The sequence below is a fragment of the Spodoptera frugiperda genome, chromosome 2 (assembly GCF_023101765.2).
Source record: "Spodoptera frugiperda isolate SF20-4 chromosome 2, AGI-APGP_CSIRO_Sfru_2.0, whole genome shotgun sequence".
NCBI lineage: Eukaryota > Metazoa > Arthropoda > Insecta > Lepidoptera > Noctuidae > Spodoptera > Spodoptera frugiperda.
Genome location: NC_064213.1, coordinates 9,254,205 through 9,275,986, shown reverse-complemented (window position 1 = coordinate 9,275,986; position 21,782 = coordinate 9,254,205). Strand labels below are relative to the sequence as shown.

Here is a 21,782-nt window from a genome sequence, read left to right as displayed (position 1 = left end):
GGTTCGATTCCCGGGTCGGACGAAGAATTACTGGGCTTTTTTCGGTTTTTCGAAAATTTCTCAGTGGTAGCACGGAGTCTGAAAATGTGCCCGGTATATGGCAATAGGCTCACCACCTATTACATGAGACTTACAACATAAATTATGAAATGTGGGTGTACATTATACAGTGGCATTACGTGCCATAATATGCACATCTGCCTACCCCTTCGGGGATTAAAGGCGTGACGATATGTATGTATGTATGTACGAGGCTGTAATACCTATGTCTAACTAGTTGGTTTTATCGAGCCCAGACCTCTTGTTCAGCTAGGTGATAAATGAATTGTCATCACTCGACCAACGAGGCTATCTCTCTCCTATCTCTATTCTTAGTTATTAATTAAGAAGCTGTCTTGATGACGTCATAACAACGACGTCACAACTTTTGTCCCAATGTCAAGATAAGGAGTTCATTTCCGTGGAAATTGAAAGTTAGATACATTTTACATTTAGTGGGAAACAACCGTGACAGTTTTAATTATGAAACTTAAATGGAGTTTTAAATAACTATTTATTATTAACTTGACGTTTTTCATTCGATAAAAGGGTAGGCAAAAATGTACATTATGAAAATGTTTAACACATTTTTCACTAGTTCCAAGTCTTATTAGGCATAGACCATGAACAATTCTAAACTCCGTACTATTATATTGGAACACCCGATACTTAAACCTGGGTCCCTTTACTCTACGCAATACGTGTGGTATTGTAAATACAACCAAAGACCACCATTAACCGTGACTTTTCATCCCATAGGAACACAAACATGTTTACCTTCTCAAAATAGAAAGGAAACCTTCAAGCCGTCCAATAATAGGGGCGAATCCACAAGAGGGATGCACGTACCTACCAAACTAAAGTTTTCCAATATTGCATGTCACAAGTCAACGGTATATTCCCCTAAATGCAATGTCACTGACAAATGACTGTCTAAAAATACGACCAAAAGGCACGACAGTTGAATACTCTTTATACCGACACCGCACATAAACCTATCCCAAAACTGTCAATTGGATTTTCGACTCTATTGTAAAATAATAAAGTTTGGTTTGTGTTAAAGAAATGCAAAAGGTAGGTTATGTTGTGGTAGCGTGTAAGTAAAGTTGGAAGTTTGGACTCCGTTTTACATTTAAATCAAAAGCTAGAACTGTTGTGCATTGTTTTGTAGTTGACTGGTTGTAAGTATTATAACTGAGTGTATCACAGTACCCTAGTACGAGTTTGCTTTACGTTTAAGTAATCGAAACGAGAGCGCGCTTGACGCTCTGATTGGGTGGTTTATTCGAGCCGGCAGGCAAGGCAGGCAGGGCCGATTTGTTTCGTCACAGTAGACAATCACATTATGGCATTTCCTCTTTGTTGCTTGTTTACTTGCTTCATGGTTGCTACTCAAGTACCCACTATTCACTTAGATTATGTTGAGTCCGAAAGCAACGTGACGTTGGCAACACTCCTGCTTATCCTAATTGGTAATCTTAAAATGAAATCATAGTAAAACCGGGTATATTAAATTCTTATTCGGAGAAAGCAACCCCATTATACCTGTTTCAAGCATTTAGGTTCGTTTTTATACCTCGTAACTTTAGTATTATCCTCACAAATCATTTTTATGTGTTTTAAATGTGCACCTGCGGCCTTTTGGCCATTAAGATGCAGACCGTTTTGGTACAGGTTGCTGCGAGCTAGTAAGTCCAAAGGGGTAGTATAAATAGGTTTGCGAAAGTCTATATTTTTAATGTTGACCGAAGTTATGAGAACGTGTCGAGGGTCTTCTTGGATAGGTCTTCCCCCTTGAAGGAAATTTTCGGTTTGAGAATAAAGTACGAATTATGCAATGGTTTTATTCTTTGTCTTTTACCTTTTCTTGTGTATTCAATTGTTTTATTATAACTTTCGTGAGCCATACTAAATTAATTATTATGTTATCGGCTTATTCACGTAACTGTTTGACGAGGAACTCGATTAGTTTCAAGCCATGCTAGAGGCTCATATTCATGAGCAGCATTCCGCGACACACGACGCGGCGATTGTCGCGCTGCTACTGTATTCAATTGTTTTTTTCTCTCTTTCCAGATCATACCGAGTGAGATGCTATGGAACGCGGCAGCTGCAGTAAGGTGACGTCATCAAAGAGAATGGAGCAACGCAAGTTTGACGGCCCAGCATGGAACGGTTAGGGTGAAGTGAGAGTGAGACAGAGAGACCCAAACCCCATGGAGGTGAACGGGACGGAAGCGCGGGCCGAGGAGGCGGCAGTGACGCTCGCGCTTAGCGTTGCCGTCACCGTCATCTCCGCCATTGGACTGCTGCTCAACGCCTACATATTGTTCATCATAGTTATTACTAAACAGGTAACTACATACATTTATTACTCTAAAGTCTGCGTAAAATGGTAAAATTAATTTTAAATCAATTCAACTTATCGACAAGGATTAAATGATTGTTCAAGTCCGAAAGCAGTCAAAATGTCATTTTTTAATTACTCTAATCACGTATATTTCTAGTAATTTGACAATGAAATCTTCAATTAATACAATTTATAAAAACTCCACCCCTATCCGTAGATATAACAATTCGTTCATATATCTAAACTTGAACAACCTAACCTAACAGAGAAACACAAAGAACACCCCAATTATCATAAATACAAATCCAAGTTCAACCTCATAATCACAATCAAGTCTCATTACGACAACAAACAAAAATCTCATCACACAATGTGATTACCCACTACAAAAGGAACGAACACAAAACTAATGTTCCGCAGTACATCGTATCATTATTCCCCACATGAATTTTACATCACCATTGTTACTGAAGGCCGTGGAACTATGTGGCAAGTAATTACAATACAATTACATTTGGAAACAGAAGGATATCATGAATAGAAATGGACATGGATGTTACCATGTAATAGGACGTCAATCTTTAAGTTATTTATAAATTGTTATCCGTTAGGTAAGGGTGTTAGGTGTGAAGTTTGAGTGTTAACTTTTAGTGTTACTGTACTGTAGCACTCTGAATATTAAACAAGTCCTTTAGATTCTTTGCTAGTGAACGTGGTTGTCGCACGTCGTGTCTATGTGTGTCATAGGATGCTAGGGTAGTTTGCTGCGGACAGTCTAGCGGTTCACCGGGGCTCCGGCTCAAAAAGCAAGAGTAGGAACGGAGTGGTTTTTAGTCAGTCAGAGTCTTCTCCTCCTCCTCCTCCTCCTTCCTCGCCATAGGTTGGAAACTCATTGGATGAAAAGATTTCCCCCCTTAAAATAAAAACAAAGGGCAGTTTTTCGTCAGAAAGAGTTTGACAATCCTCATCGTTTTTCCACGACGAGGAATCTTTTTACCCTGGTACCAGGAGCAAAATCACTAATAGAAGATACTAATAAATCTATAATAATAACAAACATCTTAAAGACACGAAACTTAAATCACTGGAACGTACAACACTGATTGCCAATCAAACTTTATAGTGGTTACCATTAGTGAGCCTTCGATCACAGTTGCAAGCAATCTGCTACAGGCATTTGCTGTAATTTGCATACCACTGACGTGCACACATGAATCTACATAACTTACACGTCATCAATCAGGATTGTCGATACTGCAGTCACATTTGTAAACTAGAGTTATGGCTTGCGATGTCTTTCTAATCGTTTGTTAGTCGTTGTTAATCTTTGTGACAGTAAAAGATTTTATTTTTAATTATAAATTATAATACGAACTTGCCAAAGTGTGTGTAGTTTATATCAGCGTTGTATGACTTGTATTCAACAGATCAGAAATTTTACTACATTATTCAGATTATTCACTACATCATACGGATACTACATTATTCACTACCTTATGCAGAATAATGTAGTGACTTTTCACTACATTATTCTGTTGAATACAATACAATGCGAGCATTACAATATCATACCGGGTTGTACAGTTACTATACTAAAATATTTAAAAGTGAATATCAAAGCAAACTTTAACAAAACTTGCCATTTTACCAATTCAATTCTTACTTCAAAATCTACTTAAAACATCGTACACTTATCTGCAACGAACAGCGCTACACTAAACGCAGTAGAAAATGTGAAAACTTTAACAAAATAACCACGAATCAAGAGTGTTGCAAGTCGGATTAAATTAAGGTCTTATTTATATTACGCAAGTCTAGACTTTCACGCAATAACTAGTTACTAGAGAACCTAGAATAGCGGTTAACTTAACACTTTATGTCAGCTTTGTTTGTAGTCAGCAAAGTTAGTTAATTTAATCTCAGTCAGTAGTTTGAGATACTCTGTTCAATAGTTCTTAGTGTAAATTGATTATTAATGAAAGTTAAGATTAACTTGTTGGTCGATTAATTATTACCAGTCAGTGGAGAAATATGATCCTATTTTTGGGTGTTCAGAGAATGTTATTATGGGATTTTATTTAGTGTGTAGTACAGATTTTGGAGAATTTAAGAATGGTATACCATAATGTTAATGTGTGTAATGTTACACCGTTCTTAAAAGTTGGTCCCTTTCTTTTAAGTTTTTAGCTGTTTAACTGTCTTCTTTATTCAAAATAAAGAAAAAAAACTTAAAATACTCAATATTGACTTAAAATACCCTTATACATACATTATTCATACATCTACTCCATGGTAATCGTGGTGGTTGGACAACTGGCTACTGTGTAATGTGTAGCGGGTTCGATTACCACACGGAGCAACTCTTTGTGAGATCCACAAATTGTTGTTACGGGCCTGGGTCGGGAATTTTAGTGTGGAGCAACGTTTTCTTCTATTCAAACATATTAAGCTCACACTTAGAACAACTATTCATTGATAGAGATGGATCATAATATAAATATTAGTTCTGCAGTGTGTTCGGTGTCGATACCCACAGAATGCAAACTTGCACTGTCTGTGTAGGTACCAGTCGGTTAGGTGAACGATCGGCTTAAGAAATTGAATGATGACTTTATATTGAAAATCGCAGCAAAAATATGTATAAGTAAATGTCTGAAAGTTCATTTACACTTGACTTTCAAGTACTTAGAAAAATAACCTCAAGAATGGGGTCGAGTAAAAATAACTGCGTTTTAGAAGTAAGTATTTTAGTATTCGAGTATTGTAGCTAATGGCCACGGTTATTGTTTTTTAGGTAATTGCCGGCAATTGACCGTTTAACTTTTCTTTAGCTTCACGACTTAGGAGGTTGACCTGAATATTTTTAATATTTTAAGTCGTGTTTTCATTTTGGACAATGTTAAATAGTATTGTGACAGTTCGTGACAGTTGCTTGATTGCCTATGACCCTTCTCTACATAATGGGACTTACCATAAGGTAAGCGTCCAAACGCATCGTACGCATCGCTCGCAACAGATTGTAGTTTGTCTTGTATAGAAACTCATACAACTGCGTCCACTGATCCGCATTATACGGACCGCATCATCAGCAAGTCCCACATGTGATGCGTACTGATGACGTCATACTTAATGCGTGCGATACGTACGATAGGTCTGTGGACGCTTACCTATAATCGCCACGGTTAGCATGTGGATTGAAGATCGCAGTTGGAAAGGAAATCTCGGTCTGTGATGGTGTATCGTTCTAGTCGGCTCCTATGACATCATCTAGAAAAGTAAAGATGGTAACAAACATACGCAGCTATCGCCCCATATTGCTTAAAATAAAATTGAGATTTTCTTAATTTAGTTCTATTTTATTGCTAAACTATTACTTTCGGTAATGAAGTCTCATTTACACTGATTAAGTAGGCTCTTTACTAACTAGAAATAGAACGTGTAAATACAATATAGTTGAATGGTGACTTGGCAGCTGTTCGAAGTTGATCTTACAGGTTCGGTATAGCTGTCAATCCAAACAAGTGCCAAGCCATAATTATAGGTAGCTCTTGGAGCCTCAGATCGATTGACGGTGCGACACTGCCTCCCATCTCCTATAATGGTGTGACTATCCCATTCAGTCAGGACGTCAAGGACTTGGGCTTAATTATTGATAGCACATTGAGCTGGCGTGCACAGGTTGCTAGTGTTTGCCAGAAAGTTACTGGGTCATTGAGGGTGCTGTATCGTTTGAAGAATTTCCTTCCATCCTCCGTAAGGGCACAGCTGGTGCAGAGCTTAATTTTCCCCATTATTGATTACGCTGATGTTTGTTACTACGACCTGAATGCAGATCTGCTCAACAAACTGGACCGACTTCTAAATAACTGCATTCGATTCGTTTTCAACTTACGTAAATACGATCATGTTTCTGCATATAGAGTGCAACTAAAGTGGCTGCCTACTAGCTTGCGCAGGCAACAGAGGGCATTAACCACTTTATTCTCTTACCTTGACTCTCCTTCTTCACCTAATTATTACCTTACTTCTTACTTCCAATATTCTTGCGCCAACCACACTAAATTTCTTCGTTCATCTCAAAATCGACACCTTCAGTGTGTCTCTCATCGCACTGACTTCCTTCACTCTTCTTTTTCATTCAAGCTGTTCTTCTGTGGAATGCGCTCCCCAAGGAGATCAGAGTGGCAAAGAGTCGCAGTTCCTTCAAATTTAAAGTCCGCGAGCATATAACTAAGGATTGGCAGAATCAAAACAATTGAGGATACTTATTTCTCCATATCACTATTTTCACTATTTATGTTATATATGTAGTCGTTTAACAGTGGATATATATTGTATTATATGTATTATATGTATATGTTTATGTGTATATATGTATATAGGTAAGTATATAATATGTATCTTCATATATATATTATGTATGTATAAGATATATTGTATTCATATATTTATTCTTTTGTGCTTGTGTTATGACTTAGCATCAATCCGCTTCATTTCTCTGCACTACCCTATGGTTGACTGTTAGAGAATGCCTTAAGGCATTAAGTCCGCCATTCACTGTATTTGTGATGAAGTTTAAAATAAAATAAAAATAAAATAAGGTAAGCATTCACAAGCCCGCATCGTAGATATCGCACGCAACGGATTGTAGTTTGTCTTGTATAGAAACTCATACAACTGCGTCCACTGATCCGCATTGTACGGACCGCATCATCGGCAATACTTGCATGCGATGTGTACTGATGACGTCATGCGAAATGCGTGAGATACGTACGATGGGTCTGTGGACGCTTACCTATAATCGCTGCGGTTAGCATGTGGATTGGAGATCACATTTGGAAAGATTCAGGTTTATCAGAGAGTGCTGATGATCTCTGTCTGTGATGATGTATCGTCCTAGTCGGTTGATCCTCACAAGACATCCTCTAGAAAAGTAAAGATGATGACAAACTTACTTTGCCATCACCCCACAACTTGATTTTCTTAATTGTTCTATTTGATCAAATTAATTTCTAAACTATTACTTTCGTTAATGAAGTCTCATTTATACTGATTAAGTAGGCCCTTTACTAACTAGAAATAGAACGTGTAAATACAATTCTAGTTGAATTTTGTGTCACTGTCAACAATTTGCGGTTGTTTGCATCAATTTAAATTCTAAGCAATTATTGTGAAGCAGCAAAAGTACTTTACTTTGCCACTTGACTCGCTTCGATATCGACAATTGACAAAATAACAACTGTGGGAGATGAATACTGAAAGGTTTTTAAGAAAGCAATTTTGTTGTGGTCTTGATTTATAAACTGAAAGCTTCATATTTTGAAATATAAAATGGTATTTACGTATGTCTGCAATTCTTTGATTTGTTTTTAAATAATTATAGGAATATATTATAGTTTTTATTTAGACTTTTTATTTAATTTAGTGAAGTATGAGTAATTTCTAGAAATAGTACTACTCGTAATTAAGTATACTGATTAATGTTAATATTATTGCAACGACAAACAACTAAACATGATTAAATTAAGCGGAATTTGCTTTGATTAATTAGAGACGTAGCCAACAATACACACACACACAACACACAAGCTACATAGAGAACAGAGGAATTCTGCAATGAAAGTCTCTGTGTCGAATGTCATCCATTTAGCTTCCCCGACATCCACGACACACGAGACGATCTCTTAACGATACTAGACTACTCGGTACTTTAGTTTTAGTACGTCTTTGTTCTGTTTTTAATACGTGAATACATACATTGTGTTCCTGGTAGGTTATACTAGGTATTTAGTAGAATTCGGTTAAGAATGGAAGAAGTAAGTGCATAAAAATAATATCCTTAATATTGATAAGGTTGCGTGCTTTATTCGAAAGAAATAATAAATTAAAAATAAACTTACAATGTTATCGCATATAACCAGTGTATCTATTACGGTATCTTGACACTTTATAACTATATGATGATAGATCAAACATTATTAAAAATATAATAAATAGTAACAAAACTAAAGTTGCTTATAGATGATTATCACATCCATTCATTTGCGCTACCACATTAATGCAAGTCAGAAAAAGACTCACCGCATGCGCCATTTTAAAAATAACTCCCGTCATTTCGTAATAGCATTTCCAAGTCTCCTTCAAAGTATGTCGCAAGCAAAATACCCTGAGGAACTCCTACACACGCTACAGGGAAATCTACGTAATGCAGGCCAGGAAACCGCTTTAGCTAATTTTATTCGAATTATCTCGTACACGACTGTGCATGGAGGCGATCTATGTAAGTTTTAATTAATTTCTTGGTATTAATTAAAGCTTCTGCTTTGGCGCACATCTTGAGCCCGGTTTGATGAATGTGGTAATACAGGAGAATGGGTTTTGTTCGTCAAAGTCGCTGAGTTTTACGATGCGGGCGACAAATAGATGCTTTATGAGATAGGTGCGTTGGAAACGCTGCCTGTTCTGTCGTAAATTGAATGTTAAACTTGAAGGAATGATTTTGTGTAGATGAAACACGCATTATATATCTCAAAATTCACTTTCCGCACACTTTACTAACTTCGTACGGGTAGGTACGTTAAAATATTGAACACAGAGAATGATAACAATAGCTGCGCCGTATTATACGGGGTTCCAGGCTCATCTCTAATTCAATTTGGTCCACAAAAAGCTTCGTATTCGCGTATTGATTCGGATGCAGACATAGACTGCACTAATTCGGGCATCTCACTTGCCTAACTGGTCACAAACACACAAATGTGACGCTCGTTTGGATATTCTGTGGCTAAGCTTGTGCAATTTGTAGAGGTAGAACTATGTCTCTATATTTTTGGGATTTCCTAGTTTGTTCCTTTGTTTTATTGAGAGGTCACTCGAAAAATTGCTTCGTGTGAAATTCTGGCATGCAGGAATGAAACTGGAAATGGTTTACGACCATCCCAAACTATAGAAAAAAAGCTAGTAGAAAAATTTGTACGAGAAATAGGCAGAAGCTTAGAATAAATAGAAAATACTTTTTAAATGCTTGTGATTAGGTATTTGTGACTATTATGATTTTTACATACTTGTTTATAAGTCTGTTCTTTCTGTGATAAAGTAGAATAAACAATAAAGAATATTTATTTCCAAACTAGTAATAATATGATCCACATAAAGGTCACTAAACAAAACATGAAGAGATCGTATTTCTTTTATTTAACCTCACGTTTGACCTTTACTTTTATTATTCCAATAATAAGTTTGTAATAATTACGACGAATGGTCATTAAGGTAACTAATATGATGATTTCTTCAATCCTCGAGACTGAAAAGTATTATTGAGGGATATTTATCTAAAAATTTTCACTAGTAAGTCTCGGAGCTTTCCATAAGTTCATTAATAATTGTCAACAGCCTGGGACAGTCCAATGTCAGCATATGGGCGTTCCTACATTATAAGGTTTGCCACGCATGACTAGCAGGTTGAAGATTGTAGTTTAAAAGGTTGAAGTTCAGCGGTCTCCGTCAAATGAGCAGTAAGTGGGTGTTAACACTTACCACGTGATGACTAGAACACCCACCGCCTGAAGACTAGAAGAGGTGACAAATGTCTTGAACTAAGTTATCAGATGAATTAAATACTAAACGCCGGTTTCACCATCGGATACATACATAGAGACAATCCAGACATTGTGAAACAAGTCCTAAAAGTAATAATTCATTTTAAGCTGATGTCTCTGTTCACTGATTCAGTAATATGATATGACTATTTCATTGATTTACAGCGACTATTTCATTGATTTACAGCGATATAATACCAACTCTACTGAAATATTTAATCAATATTTATAAACAGAGGAAATATTAAATTATAATTATTCGATTTCTGTACAAAGTTCAGGGCATAAATTATTTCCACAATGTAAAACAAGGTGCAAGGTGAATGGTAATGTGTTTCGTGTAATTTCACGCGAACATTTTTGGAGTAGTTTCAACGAAAATGCCGCTGAAGCGAGTGTATAATAAAATTTATGTGACTGCATCGTTCCACTGAAACTTTCACGCTTCAGTAATCACCAGTCTTTTTAGATCTCTAAAATATTTTTACGTATTTTACGCTTGAATAAATGTGGTCTAAGTAATGACGCGGGGTTGGGTTTGTGGAATATAGAATAGTCTTCTCGAACTCGTGCGATACCAAAATACTACATATGACTTTTTAATAAATATAACAGATGTATCATTTGGGTTTTACCAAGAATTGGTAACATGTGCCTCGTACCCAAGTAACCGAAGGCTTATCTTTCCAACTAAGTTAAAATTATTGTGAGTTTCGACTTTACGAAATTCTCAAAAGTCGATCTATTGTGAGTTTATCTTTTTGTTTTCCAGGACCTCTTTTTAGTCCCGGTTGCAAAGGGTTAGGTACTACTCTTGGGATATTTATCCCATGAGGTGCTTTTAATTCTACATTTTCTAATAAGTCTCTTCTAATGACTACGCTGCTCTGGTCACTGCTCTTTTTGTAACGAACAAAACGTAGACAGTACAAAGGAAAATATTATTTATTTATTACACAAATTAATTTTCTTCACTTTATTCTCTCTTGCAAAACATTCTTCAGCGCAGATTCAAGGTAGTGAAATATTCTTTGCTATTCACCATTCATTATCTCAGAAGAATTCCTGGCATCTACCGACACGAAGTATTTTCATAGAATTTACAGCGATGTAGCAAAGCGGGCTGGTCTACAATCTACATTATAATTACTACCGTGACAAGAAAGCTAACAAAAAGGCCAATAAAATTCATATTCCTGACTGTTCGCAAGTCTCCTAATTAAAAGAATATCTAATAGCTCTAAAGTTAAATTAGTTTGACAAAATATCCAGAAGTACTTTAGGAAGCCGAATTCACTTGGATTTTAATTTATTTTCGAATACTTTGAAAGGTTTCATTCACTTTCGTTTCAGGAATTAATCTAGCTGTCTTTTGGTTCGAGACAGTTGTAATAAGCTATGAGTATTCTACTCTATGATACCTACGTACTTATAATACGCAATTAGTGAGCCTAGTCGTAGACAGCTTGGAGTCTACGACGTAGCTTGCGTAGGCGGTGCGTAGCGACCGCGTAGGCGATGCTTAGCATGCGTAGCACTTACGTGGTAATTAGCATTTTGTTCATGATCGAATAGTTTAAAATTAAGACTTGCGTCATTACAATAATTTTGTTACTTAATATACCTATTTTATTTTAATTATGGCCTTTATTTAGCGTACATATTTCAATAGAAACGTTCTAAAAAAATCAATGAAACCAGTAGATAGACTGGACTGGTAATAACGAGAATTCGTTTTAATTTGGTTCTACATTTCAGTCTGGTGATGGTCAAAGATAGAAAGTAATCAATGCCCGTTCATTCCGTGCCCACGTATGTATATGTACGTAGGTATGGTAGATACGGAGACTCAAATGCAATGTGCATGTTGTAGGTAGGGGTAGCTTGGAACTTAATGAGATTTTTTATACTGAATATTGGAAAAGTGTAGAGCGGAATAATGTTTTTTTAGTAGGTTTTTTTTATACCACGATGGTGGCAAGAAAGCACACGGTCCACCTGATGGTAAGTAGTTACTGTGGCCTATCAACGCTTGCAACACTTGGGGCCTTAAGACACCTATTTACTCCCTTCTTGAAGGACCATTTGGACCAAAATAACTCAACATGCTGTAAAAATTTATAAATATAAAAGGCATGCCATAAAATATTGAGTGCATTTCAATACTTGAAAAAATATGAAAATACTTTAATCCATAAAAGTATTGCAAAGAGAATATTTTAAACAGTTTCTTATAACTTTATTCGAAAATATTTTATCGAGAACGCTTGTCGAATAAAAATATTTATAAAATTCACTGAAACTGAAACTTTAAATTGTTATTCATTAAAACTAGCTGTAACAGTATTATTTTAATTATTAATTTTCAAAAACAACAAATAAAAACACTTCGCTTTATAGAAATTATAAATAGAATTAAATAAGACAGACTACTACTTTATGGGTTCCGTATAATAGGAATAAGCCTAAAATCTTATAACTGTCACTATTTTTGGTTTTGGTTTTATCAAGGTTAAAAAAGAAACCAATAACACTCCTCCGACTCGAAAATCGAACTTTGGCATGACTTACACTCATCTAAAATACAAAAAATTTAATATGTTGCAAAAAACCTAATTCACAATATCGCATTCAGCATCACCTCTTTTGAAAAGCAACACTATCTATTACATAGATGTTCGAAGCGATAGCCGGATTATTTGAAGGAGGCACCTGGTGATAAGTGCGCCGTGCCGTATCTACATCTGAGCGCTTCTTACCTGCTGGATCTAGCCACTCGGCCGCCACTTGTACCAACCTTGAGGCTGAGGGATTATGGGGAGAATTCTCTCGGTTCCGTAGGTTTTTACTTTAGCCGCTTACTTCGTATAAAATGTTCTGCTTAAAGTTTTAGTGCTTCTAAAACTTGTGATAGATGTTTAGTATAGTTTAACGAAAATATTTGAAAGCACTGCAAGCTTACAAATTCCCAGATTCGTTCTACAATTGTTTTAAGTTTACTACTAAATAAATCCTAGAATTTTCATTTCGGGAATTCCTAGTGTGGTCCCTCAGTTAACATACACATCTGAATATAAAGGGAAGGGAAACAAAAATGTGCGAATCGCAAGTAAAAACTAAAAACTAAATAAAATTAAAAGTTGAATATTTTTCTCTACACAATAGCTAGGAGTATAAAATAAAAAGCCATTACGAAGGCAATATAAACAAGAGTTGGAATTACTAAAGCCATTATATTCGCTCTCAACACACACATTATGTTGGGAAAATTAGTGTACACTAGTTTGCACTAGTTACAACTTTTTAATACACGGTTGTACCTGCATATTTCACTAACAAAGGTGTATTTAAAGTTATTGCCTTATTTTATGTTATCGTAATAACTACCCCGTTGATCGAGTCGTTGCAAGTACGGCTGCCATATAATGGTTCGAATCCCGGGTTGGGCAAAGTATTACTAGGCTTTGTTCGGGTTTTCGAAAATTTCTCAATAGTAGCACGGAGTCTGGATTGGTAGCCAATTGACACCATTCTATACCCTTAGTACGAGTGCCCTTTACGGCAGCGGCGGCGCTCTGATTGGGTGTTTTATTCGAGCCGGCTAATCAGTTTTGTTTACTTTAAACGTATAGTAAACTCCTATTAAGGGTCCTTTATTTCTTACCAAATAACTTTATAATCTTTTAACTTTTTTATCTTTTCGAGTGATGATGGTCCTAAAACATTTATGTACCTAATCTAATTGATCGTTTTAAAATCAACCCTGGAACAAGAGCCCTTGAGATTAAAATTGAGATTTCACTTTAAATTGAGTTTGTCTTAGCTAAGTTCTAAGATAAATTACTTGTGGGCGTAATCTAATCAATTGTTGAGTCACTAGAATCTTTCATTGTAATCTAATTTGTTGACAAAAATAACAACAGTTGTGTCTGAATTATAAAGTAGGTATCATATAATTATTTTTCTTGGAATATTCCAAGGAATCTGCATGAATGAGAATTCTGATAGCATCTAAGATATGAGTAACTTACTCGTTTTGCTAAGGCAAACTACACACTAATAAGGTTCTAATAAGGTTAAGGTAAGGGTCCTAATAATATTATAGATAAGTAAAACACGAGTAAAAACTAAATAAGACATGGTCTACACCAAAACTTATATAAAGTTATCCTATCTTTATCCCAAGGTGCCTTGAAATCAAAGCAACAAGTCCGCTCTTACTGGGCAGACGTTACTTTATAAACAAAGCCGTACCTTACTTTAGCATGTTTTTGATGTGACTTTTAGATCGCACTAAGAACTGTTCCTTACAGGATTGGACATTATCTTTTCCTCCTCACCATAAGCTACTTTTTTATGGTATAAACCGATAAACGAGCAGACGGATGGTAAGCAATCGCCGCCGCCCATGGGCACCCGGAACACTAGAGGCGTTATAAGTGCGTTGCGGGCCTTTCGGGGATTAGGAATTTAAAGGTCGTTGGGGAAGCAGGGATTTGAAAGATTGGAAAGGGGGCTAATTGGGCCTCCGGTAACCTCACTCACACAACGAAACACAACGCAAGCGTTGTTTTTCATCGGTTTTCTGTATCGCTCCGCTTGATCCAGTCCATTTGTGCCGAAGCATGGCTCTCCCACCCGTTTTACGTTCTAAAAATACCTTTTATAGAAGCACTTCTTTTAAAGCACATAAATACCTAAGCACCTATATAAAAAGTAGCAACATCTCACGGAACTCTAATCGCGCGGACGGCCTCAGTTTTGTACATGGACGGTAACAATGTAGGTAACTCTTAGCTCACGTTTTACAAACTTTAAAAAGTTTTAAGTGCTTCGCGACAACGAAGGTAGGACGGTATCTTAGTCTAAGCAGTACAGGTTGTATAGAAATAAAGTAAAAAGAGTTTAAAACTGCTGTAAAATGGAGGATACAAAGATAATGCGATACTTGTATTTTTAGAGTAAGTTTTATGTTTATAAGTACTTGTATTTCTTGTTTATGTGGCTTTGTTATCAGGACTAAAAGTTTAAAAAAACTTGTAAGTAATATAATCTAGCCTACAATTTGATATTGTGGGACAGGATCTTCGTCGTATTATTGACACAAGAAAGGGTAGTGTCCGATATAACACTTTTTCAAGATAGTGTGGCCTAAATCCACAAAACTTCTTGCAATAACGTACCTAACAGATTGTAAAAATCAAGATACTTCTGGAATCAAATGCTCTTATATTATTTTGCGAAGCTTTTACCCTTCTGCCGAACAACATAAATACTACTAAAAAACACTTCAAATAAAAACTGAAAAGTAAAAAACAAGCTTAGTCTAAAAGTGTAGATAGCAATGCTATTACCACAAAATTAAATAATTTCGTAATCAATACACAAAAAATAATAATCTTATGCGAAACATAATAGAGTGCAACTGTCGGGACCCATATTGAATGATTTTAGTCTAGTTTATTTAATGGGTCCCGACTGTTACACTCAATTATGTTTCGCATAAGATTATTATTTTTTGTGTATTGATTATGAAATTATTTAATTTTGTGGTAATAGCATTGCTATCTACACTTTTAGACTAAGCTTGTTTTTTACTTTTCAGTTTTTATTTGAAGTGTTTTTTATGCAGTCGGGTATTTTAATTTTTTTAATTTATTTGTTTTTATTTAACACTTTTTAGTTAGTTATAATACGGCTATGTGTTTCTCAAGATTTCACCCGAAACGACAGTTCAGAAACCGCTAGTCAATCGCGTCGCGTAGTACCTAGGTATACGAGTATTTAGTTTGGATAATAAAGAACCTAATTGCACATAGTATTTTTTTTCTATATGTCAGTGATATACCATTTTGGAATCCTCATGATGAGCTCTTTAATTTGATACCCATATTGTAGAAAATAAAAAATTTTTTTTTTTTACTTCTATCTAGGGCGCCTCACGGCCGCCATGTTGGTTTTTGTTTTACGTCACATATCTAAGAACACTTGGGTAATTGAGACGAATCCAACGATGCCCTGATTGTCGAAATCCATCAAGCCGTTTCGAAGAAATGAGGTAATAAAGAATATTAGGCTCATACATACAAGATACGCGCGAAAAACATAACCCTTCCTTGGCAGTCGGGTAAAAAGAGTTTGTAGTCTGTACCCTTAGCATGAGTTTGCTTTTGTTCAATGCTCTGATTGGCCGAATGGAATAAACCAACCAATCAGAGCGCCGAACGCGCTCTCGTTTTAATTACTTTAAACGTAAAGCAAACTCGTACTAAGGGTACTAAAAGCGATCCTTCGAAAAACATACTATTTGTCGAAAAGCGATAGTATCAATTTTGTGCTAAGCTATGTAGGAAAGCTAGGCGTAATCCACTCGTAAACCACGCGTAAGCTTCCAATCGTATTTGCCACAAAGGTAAACGACCCGAATATCACTTCTATAAGCTGCAACAATATCACTTGATTCATTTCTTGATATCCTAAAGGATTTCCGTGAGATTTGCCGATGCCGCTCATTTTACAAGGCAACCTTTTTCTTCAGTCTTCGGGACCTTTTGGAACTTTTCGGAACTTTTCGGCGCTCTTCGCTGAACTTCGATGCTGTTCGGTAGGCTTTGGCGCTCTTTGGCAGTCTTCGGCGTTTGTCGCGTTTGATAACGAAGGCGGTGTCATAGCTGTCGACTAGATAAGCCCCGTAAACCGGTAATTACCGTCGTTTGCACTTCCCCGGCAAACGGTCGTTTTGCTTACCTTGTTTATTCAGTTTCAGCGTAATTGAGCTAATTTTGTTCATTAAAATTGTTTAATTTTTTTATCGTTTGAATCATCAAATCGTAGATGGTGATAATTATCATTTTTATTTTTTTATGCCTAAGTATTATAAGTAATTCTCGTTATGTATGTATGTTGATGAGTCTTATATTTATAACGTGTTACTTATATTTTTTTTATAATAACTATCGTCTTAACAAAAAACCATGGTTTACTCACATAAATTAATGAGAAAAGCTCTACTAGTTTCGAGTTACAGAGGGACTCTTCATCATGAGCAGCGTGCGCAGGGTAGGCTGCGTGATAAAAATTATAATATAACTTAAAAATATTATAATTTTCCAAGGCGTCAAAAATTATCAATTCAATTTAAACTCAAAGAGATTATAAGTAGATAATGCCATCGTCTTACTTCGATGGAGATAATAATTACACGGCCTTTTTAACAGAATCGCTCGTTTCCTAGAATTTATGAAATTATAGTCGAGAGCAAGTTGCACAGTTCGTTGCTCCCGTAACAGTGAGACATAAAGATATTCGCGCCGTATCTCTGTGAGATCTTCTATACTATCTCGAGTTTCATCGCGGAATATAATTTTCATGAAAATAGCTTTGTTCTATGTGGGTATAATTTCTAAATAGGCTGTTGACCTAGTTTTACGTAAAGTCAAGATAAATATTAACTTAATGAAGGCATGAAGGCTGGGGGGAAGCTAGGGTAAGGTTTGGTGGGAATCGCTGTTAGTGAGATCAGCATTGCCTATAAAATGCCAAGATGCCTTCTGCTGTACTCGTGGCGGAGTACCGTAACAAGCAGAGCCCTAGCCAGTCCGCGTCATCCACGTCCTCGCCGTCCTCCCTGGGACCTGCTGCAACCGCGCCGCCGCGCGACCGCCACCTCGAGTTGCAGCTGAGCTAACGGATGCAGGGCGCAAGGCGAGTATTCTGCGCCTTAAAACAGAATCGACTCACTAGGGAGGAAACCCGACACAAAACTGAGCATATCCGCAGGCTCTGAAGCGGCAGCCCCGCTAGCGGATTAAGGCACAGTGGGCTAATCACCTGCTTGCCCGACAATCATCGATTAAAGAAACTGACACAGAAATAAACCGGACCGATCACTTACCAACGACTTTTGGCATGAAAAAACGGACACGAATTGCTTTTTGGAATGTGCGAACGCTTGTCGATGACAGCAGACTAGCCCAGGCAGAAGCAGTGATGCTTAGATACAATCTGCAGATACTCGGACTGAGTGAAGTTAGAAGAAATGGTTTCGGGGACCTGAGAACATCCGGGGGTTTGACCTTGCTGTATTCAGGTAAAGAGAGTGAGGAAGAGGTGCGTGAACATGGAGTAGGGTTCCTACTTTCAAATGCAGCTAGGAAAAGCCTTTTGGATTGGAAACCGATCTCGGACCGGATCATATACGCTCGATTTAACTCAAACGTCCGCAAAATCTCAATTATCCAGTGCTATGCCCCAACTAATGCAGCAACAGAGGATACCAAAGATGACTTCTACAATGCTCTGAATGCTACCATCAAGAAAATAAAGAAGCAGGACATTGTCGTCGTCATGGGGGACCTAAACGCAAAGGTTGGCAGCGACAACACTAACCGCACGCGGCATATGGGTACACACGGACTTGGGGTGTGTAATGAGAATGGTGAGCGATTTGTCGAGTTTTGCCAGAACCATGATCTGACCATCGGAGGGACATTATTTATTCATGGCGACCACCACAAATACACGTGGAATTCACCCGATGGCACCACGAAGAACCAAATCGACCACCTAGCCATCAGCTCCAAATGGCGCTCCTCATTGCTAGATGTGCGCAACCGTAGGGGAGCCGATATTGACAGCGATCACCACCTGGTTGTTGCTGAAGTTCGGCTTAAGGTCGCGGTGGCCCGCGCAGCTGGAGGACCTGGCAGGGTTGGGAAGAGGTTTGAGGTGGGCAAATTAAACGATCCAGAAACGCGCAAATCATTTAAACTTCAATTGCGCAATCGTTTTGCCACACTCGACACGGCTACTAACTCATTGGACGAGGAGTGGAATCGGATCAAAGTGGCCTATACAGAGACCAGCTCCATCGTTTTAGGGCGTAAGAGCACTCACTCAAAGGAGGACTGGATGTCACAACGTACATGGGACCTGATAGAAGACAGACGGAGACTTCACCTGAGACGCCTCGAAGCCCATGATGACGCTGTTCGAGCCGAACTTAACGTGCAATACCGTCAAAAGCGCAAAGAAATCTATCGCAGTACCCGCAAGGATAGAAGGCAGTGGGCTGACGGTATTGCAGATCGTGCTCAACACGCTGCAAACACAGGCAACTTAAAGGAGCTATATAAAGCTACAAAATCCTTGGCGGGTGGCAGTAAGTCCAGGAGAAAAAAGCCGCTGAAAGCTAAAGATGGGCAACTCATTGTGACACCAGAGGGGCAGCTGGCACGCTGGCATCAACACTTTGTAGAGGTCTTCCGGTTACCTACGACATCAACACCTGGCGAACTTCAGTTTAATTCCCCACCACCACAGCTGCTCGATATTAATGTGGACCCACCTTCAGCCTTGGAAGTAGCTAATGCAATCCATTCTCTGAAGACAGGCAAAGCACCAGGACTCGACCTCATCACTGCGGAGATGCTACAAGCAGACTTACCTTCCGCTGTCGATGTTCTGACGCCTCTAATCGAGAAAATTTGGACTTCGGAGGAGCTACCGGATGACTGGAACAAAGGCCTTGTTATCACTGTACCTAAGAAAGGAGACCTTAGTATGTGTGACAACTGGAGAGGCATCACATTGCTCTCGATTCCTGCTAAGGTTTTCTGCAAGATCATCCTGGACAGACTGGCAAGGGCCGTGGACCCTCTCCTCCGCAGGGAACAGGCTGGTTTCCGATCGAGCCGCTCGTGTACGGACCAGATCAACACTCTTCGTATCATATTGGAACAGGCATCAGAATGGCAGAGAGAGATTTACCTCACATTTGTTGACTTCGAAAAAGCCTTTGATACGTTGAAGTGGCCAAGCATCTGGTCTCGTCTACTGGAAATTGGAGTGCCACCGAAGATTGTCCGCCTGTTGGAAAGTATCTACAGAAAGTACTCCTGTAGAGTAACTCACAACGGTCTTATTTCGGAAGACATAGCGGTGCACGCAGGTGTCCGCCAAGGCTGCCTTCTGTCACCTCTGCTTTTTCTGGTCGTCCTGGACGGAATTATGCTTCGCATCACAGATAAACGGCGCCGCGGGATAGAATGGGGACTGTCCAACACATTAGAAGACCTGGACTATGCCGACGATCTTTGCCTGCTGAGTCACACCCATGCCGACATGCAAGCTAAGTTGGACGATTTGCGACAGGAGGCAGCAGAAACAGGGCTCAAAATTAATACCCGGAAGACCAAAGAAATAAGATCTGGCGTGAAGAATAATTCACCGTTGCTGATTGGCACAGAGGCAGTGGAGCGCGTCCACAAATTCACATACCTCGGGAGCGTCGTGTCGGAAACTGGAGGAAGTGAGGAGGACATCGCCTCACGGATCGCCAAAGCTCGAGCAACTTTCGCGCAGTTGAGACCGGTCTGGCAGTCCCGAAAACTGACCCGAAGGATCAAGTTTAAGATCTTCGGGTCCAACGTCAAATCGGTGCTGCTATACGGGTGCGAGACGTGGAAGGTAACAAAGGATATCTCCCGCCAAATCCAGGTCTTCGTTAGCCGATGTTTGCGTCGCATTCTCGGTATTTACTGGCCCGAGACCATCTCCAACTTAGACCTGTTGGAGAAATGCCACGAAAGTCCTATCGATCGCCAAATAAAACGCCGCAAGTGGGGATGGATTGGCCATACTCTCCGAAGAGGCCCCGACCACATTCCTAAACAAGCATTAGAGTGGAATCCCCAGGGGAAAAGGAAGCGTGGCCGTCCTCGGCAAACCTGGCGACGTACTGTAGTGGCGGAAGCGGCGGGCATCGGCTTGACGTGGAGCGAGGTGAAGCGGGAAGCTCAAGACCGATCGAGATGGAGGACCTCTGTCGACGCCCTCTGCCCCATCTAGGGGTCATAGGACCTTAAGTCAAAGTAAGTCAATGAAAGCTCGTTGTTTATTACACTGTCTTTACTGTTCTATATCCATATTAATGAACAAATAAATATGTTCGTAAATTAATTGAAGAAGTGCGACTACCGGACAAGGGGTCTCGGGTTCGATTCCCTGATCCGATTCTGATTTTTCGGTATTTCGAGAGTTTCTCAGTGATAGTACGGTGTCTGGAATTGTGCCCAGTATATGGCAACAAGCTCACCACCTAATCCATAGGAGTTATATCACAAATGGTGAAAAGTGGGTGTGCCTAGTACAGTGGCATTATATGCCGTAATGTGCACCTCTGCCTACTCTAGGGGATAAAAAGGCGTGACGTTGTATGTAGGGGACATCTATCCTCTTCTAGATTTTACACCTTACTAAAATAAGCCTTATAAACGCATAAACCGCATTCAGTCGTAGGTGTACCACGAAAGCCGGCTTTATTAAACATATATTATTCTATTGCACGTGTTTCCGCAAGTGAATTTAAATTCCGCATTATGTAATAAAACGGTTTATGCTTCAGTGAAACATTGCCTAATAAACTCACACTCCATTGATGTCGAACAGAAACAACTTTGATCTGGATGGAATTATAGACTAGTTAAGTCAATAGAGTTTGCACACACAATGCCGGATTCAGTAATGCACAAACAATCTGATTATAATATACTAGCGTCCTGGAACAGCTTTGTTCAACTATAGTTTAGAGACTTCTTGTCAGATTCTCCAAAATATCTTTGAAAGGGATTATAAGTTCCTGGTTAGTTCCAGCTTTTTGGGTGTTATATCTTGTCTGCTGCTATCTATGTATATTATTACTACACTTAACATATATATATTAGTATAATCGTATCTGGCTTAGATCTGCGGTCCATCAAAAAAGCGAAAAGTGTGGGAGAGCCATGTTTCGGCAC

General features: G+C 38.5%; 1 protein-coding gene across 2 annotated transcripts in view; it reads left to right on the top strand.

Moving 5' to 3' along the window:
• The window catches only part of LOC118269301 (beta-3 adrenergic receptor), a 117,991-nt gene that overhangs the window by 83,465 nt on the left and 12,744 nt on the right, over positions 1-21,782 (top strand). For both annotated transcript variants that reach the window (XM_035584342.2, XM_035584341.2), the window contains exon 2: positions 2,116-2,393. In XM_035584342.2, coding sequence (XP_035440235.1) covers positions 2,256-2,393 — 138 coding nt within the window. In that variant the 5' untranslated portion in view covers positions 2,116-2,255. The remainder of the gene's footprint in view (positions 1-2,115; positions 2,394-21,782) is intronic.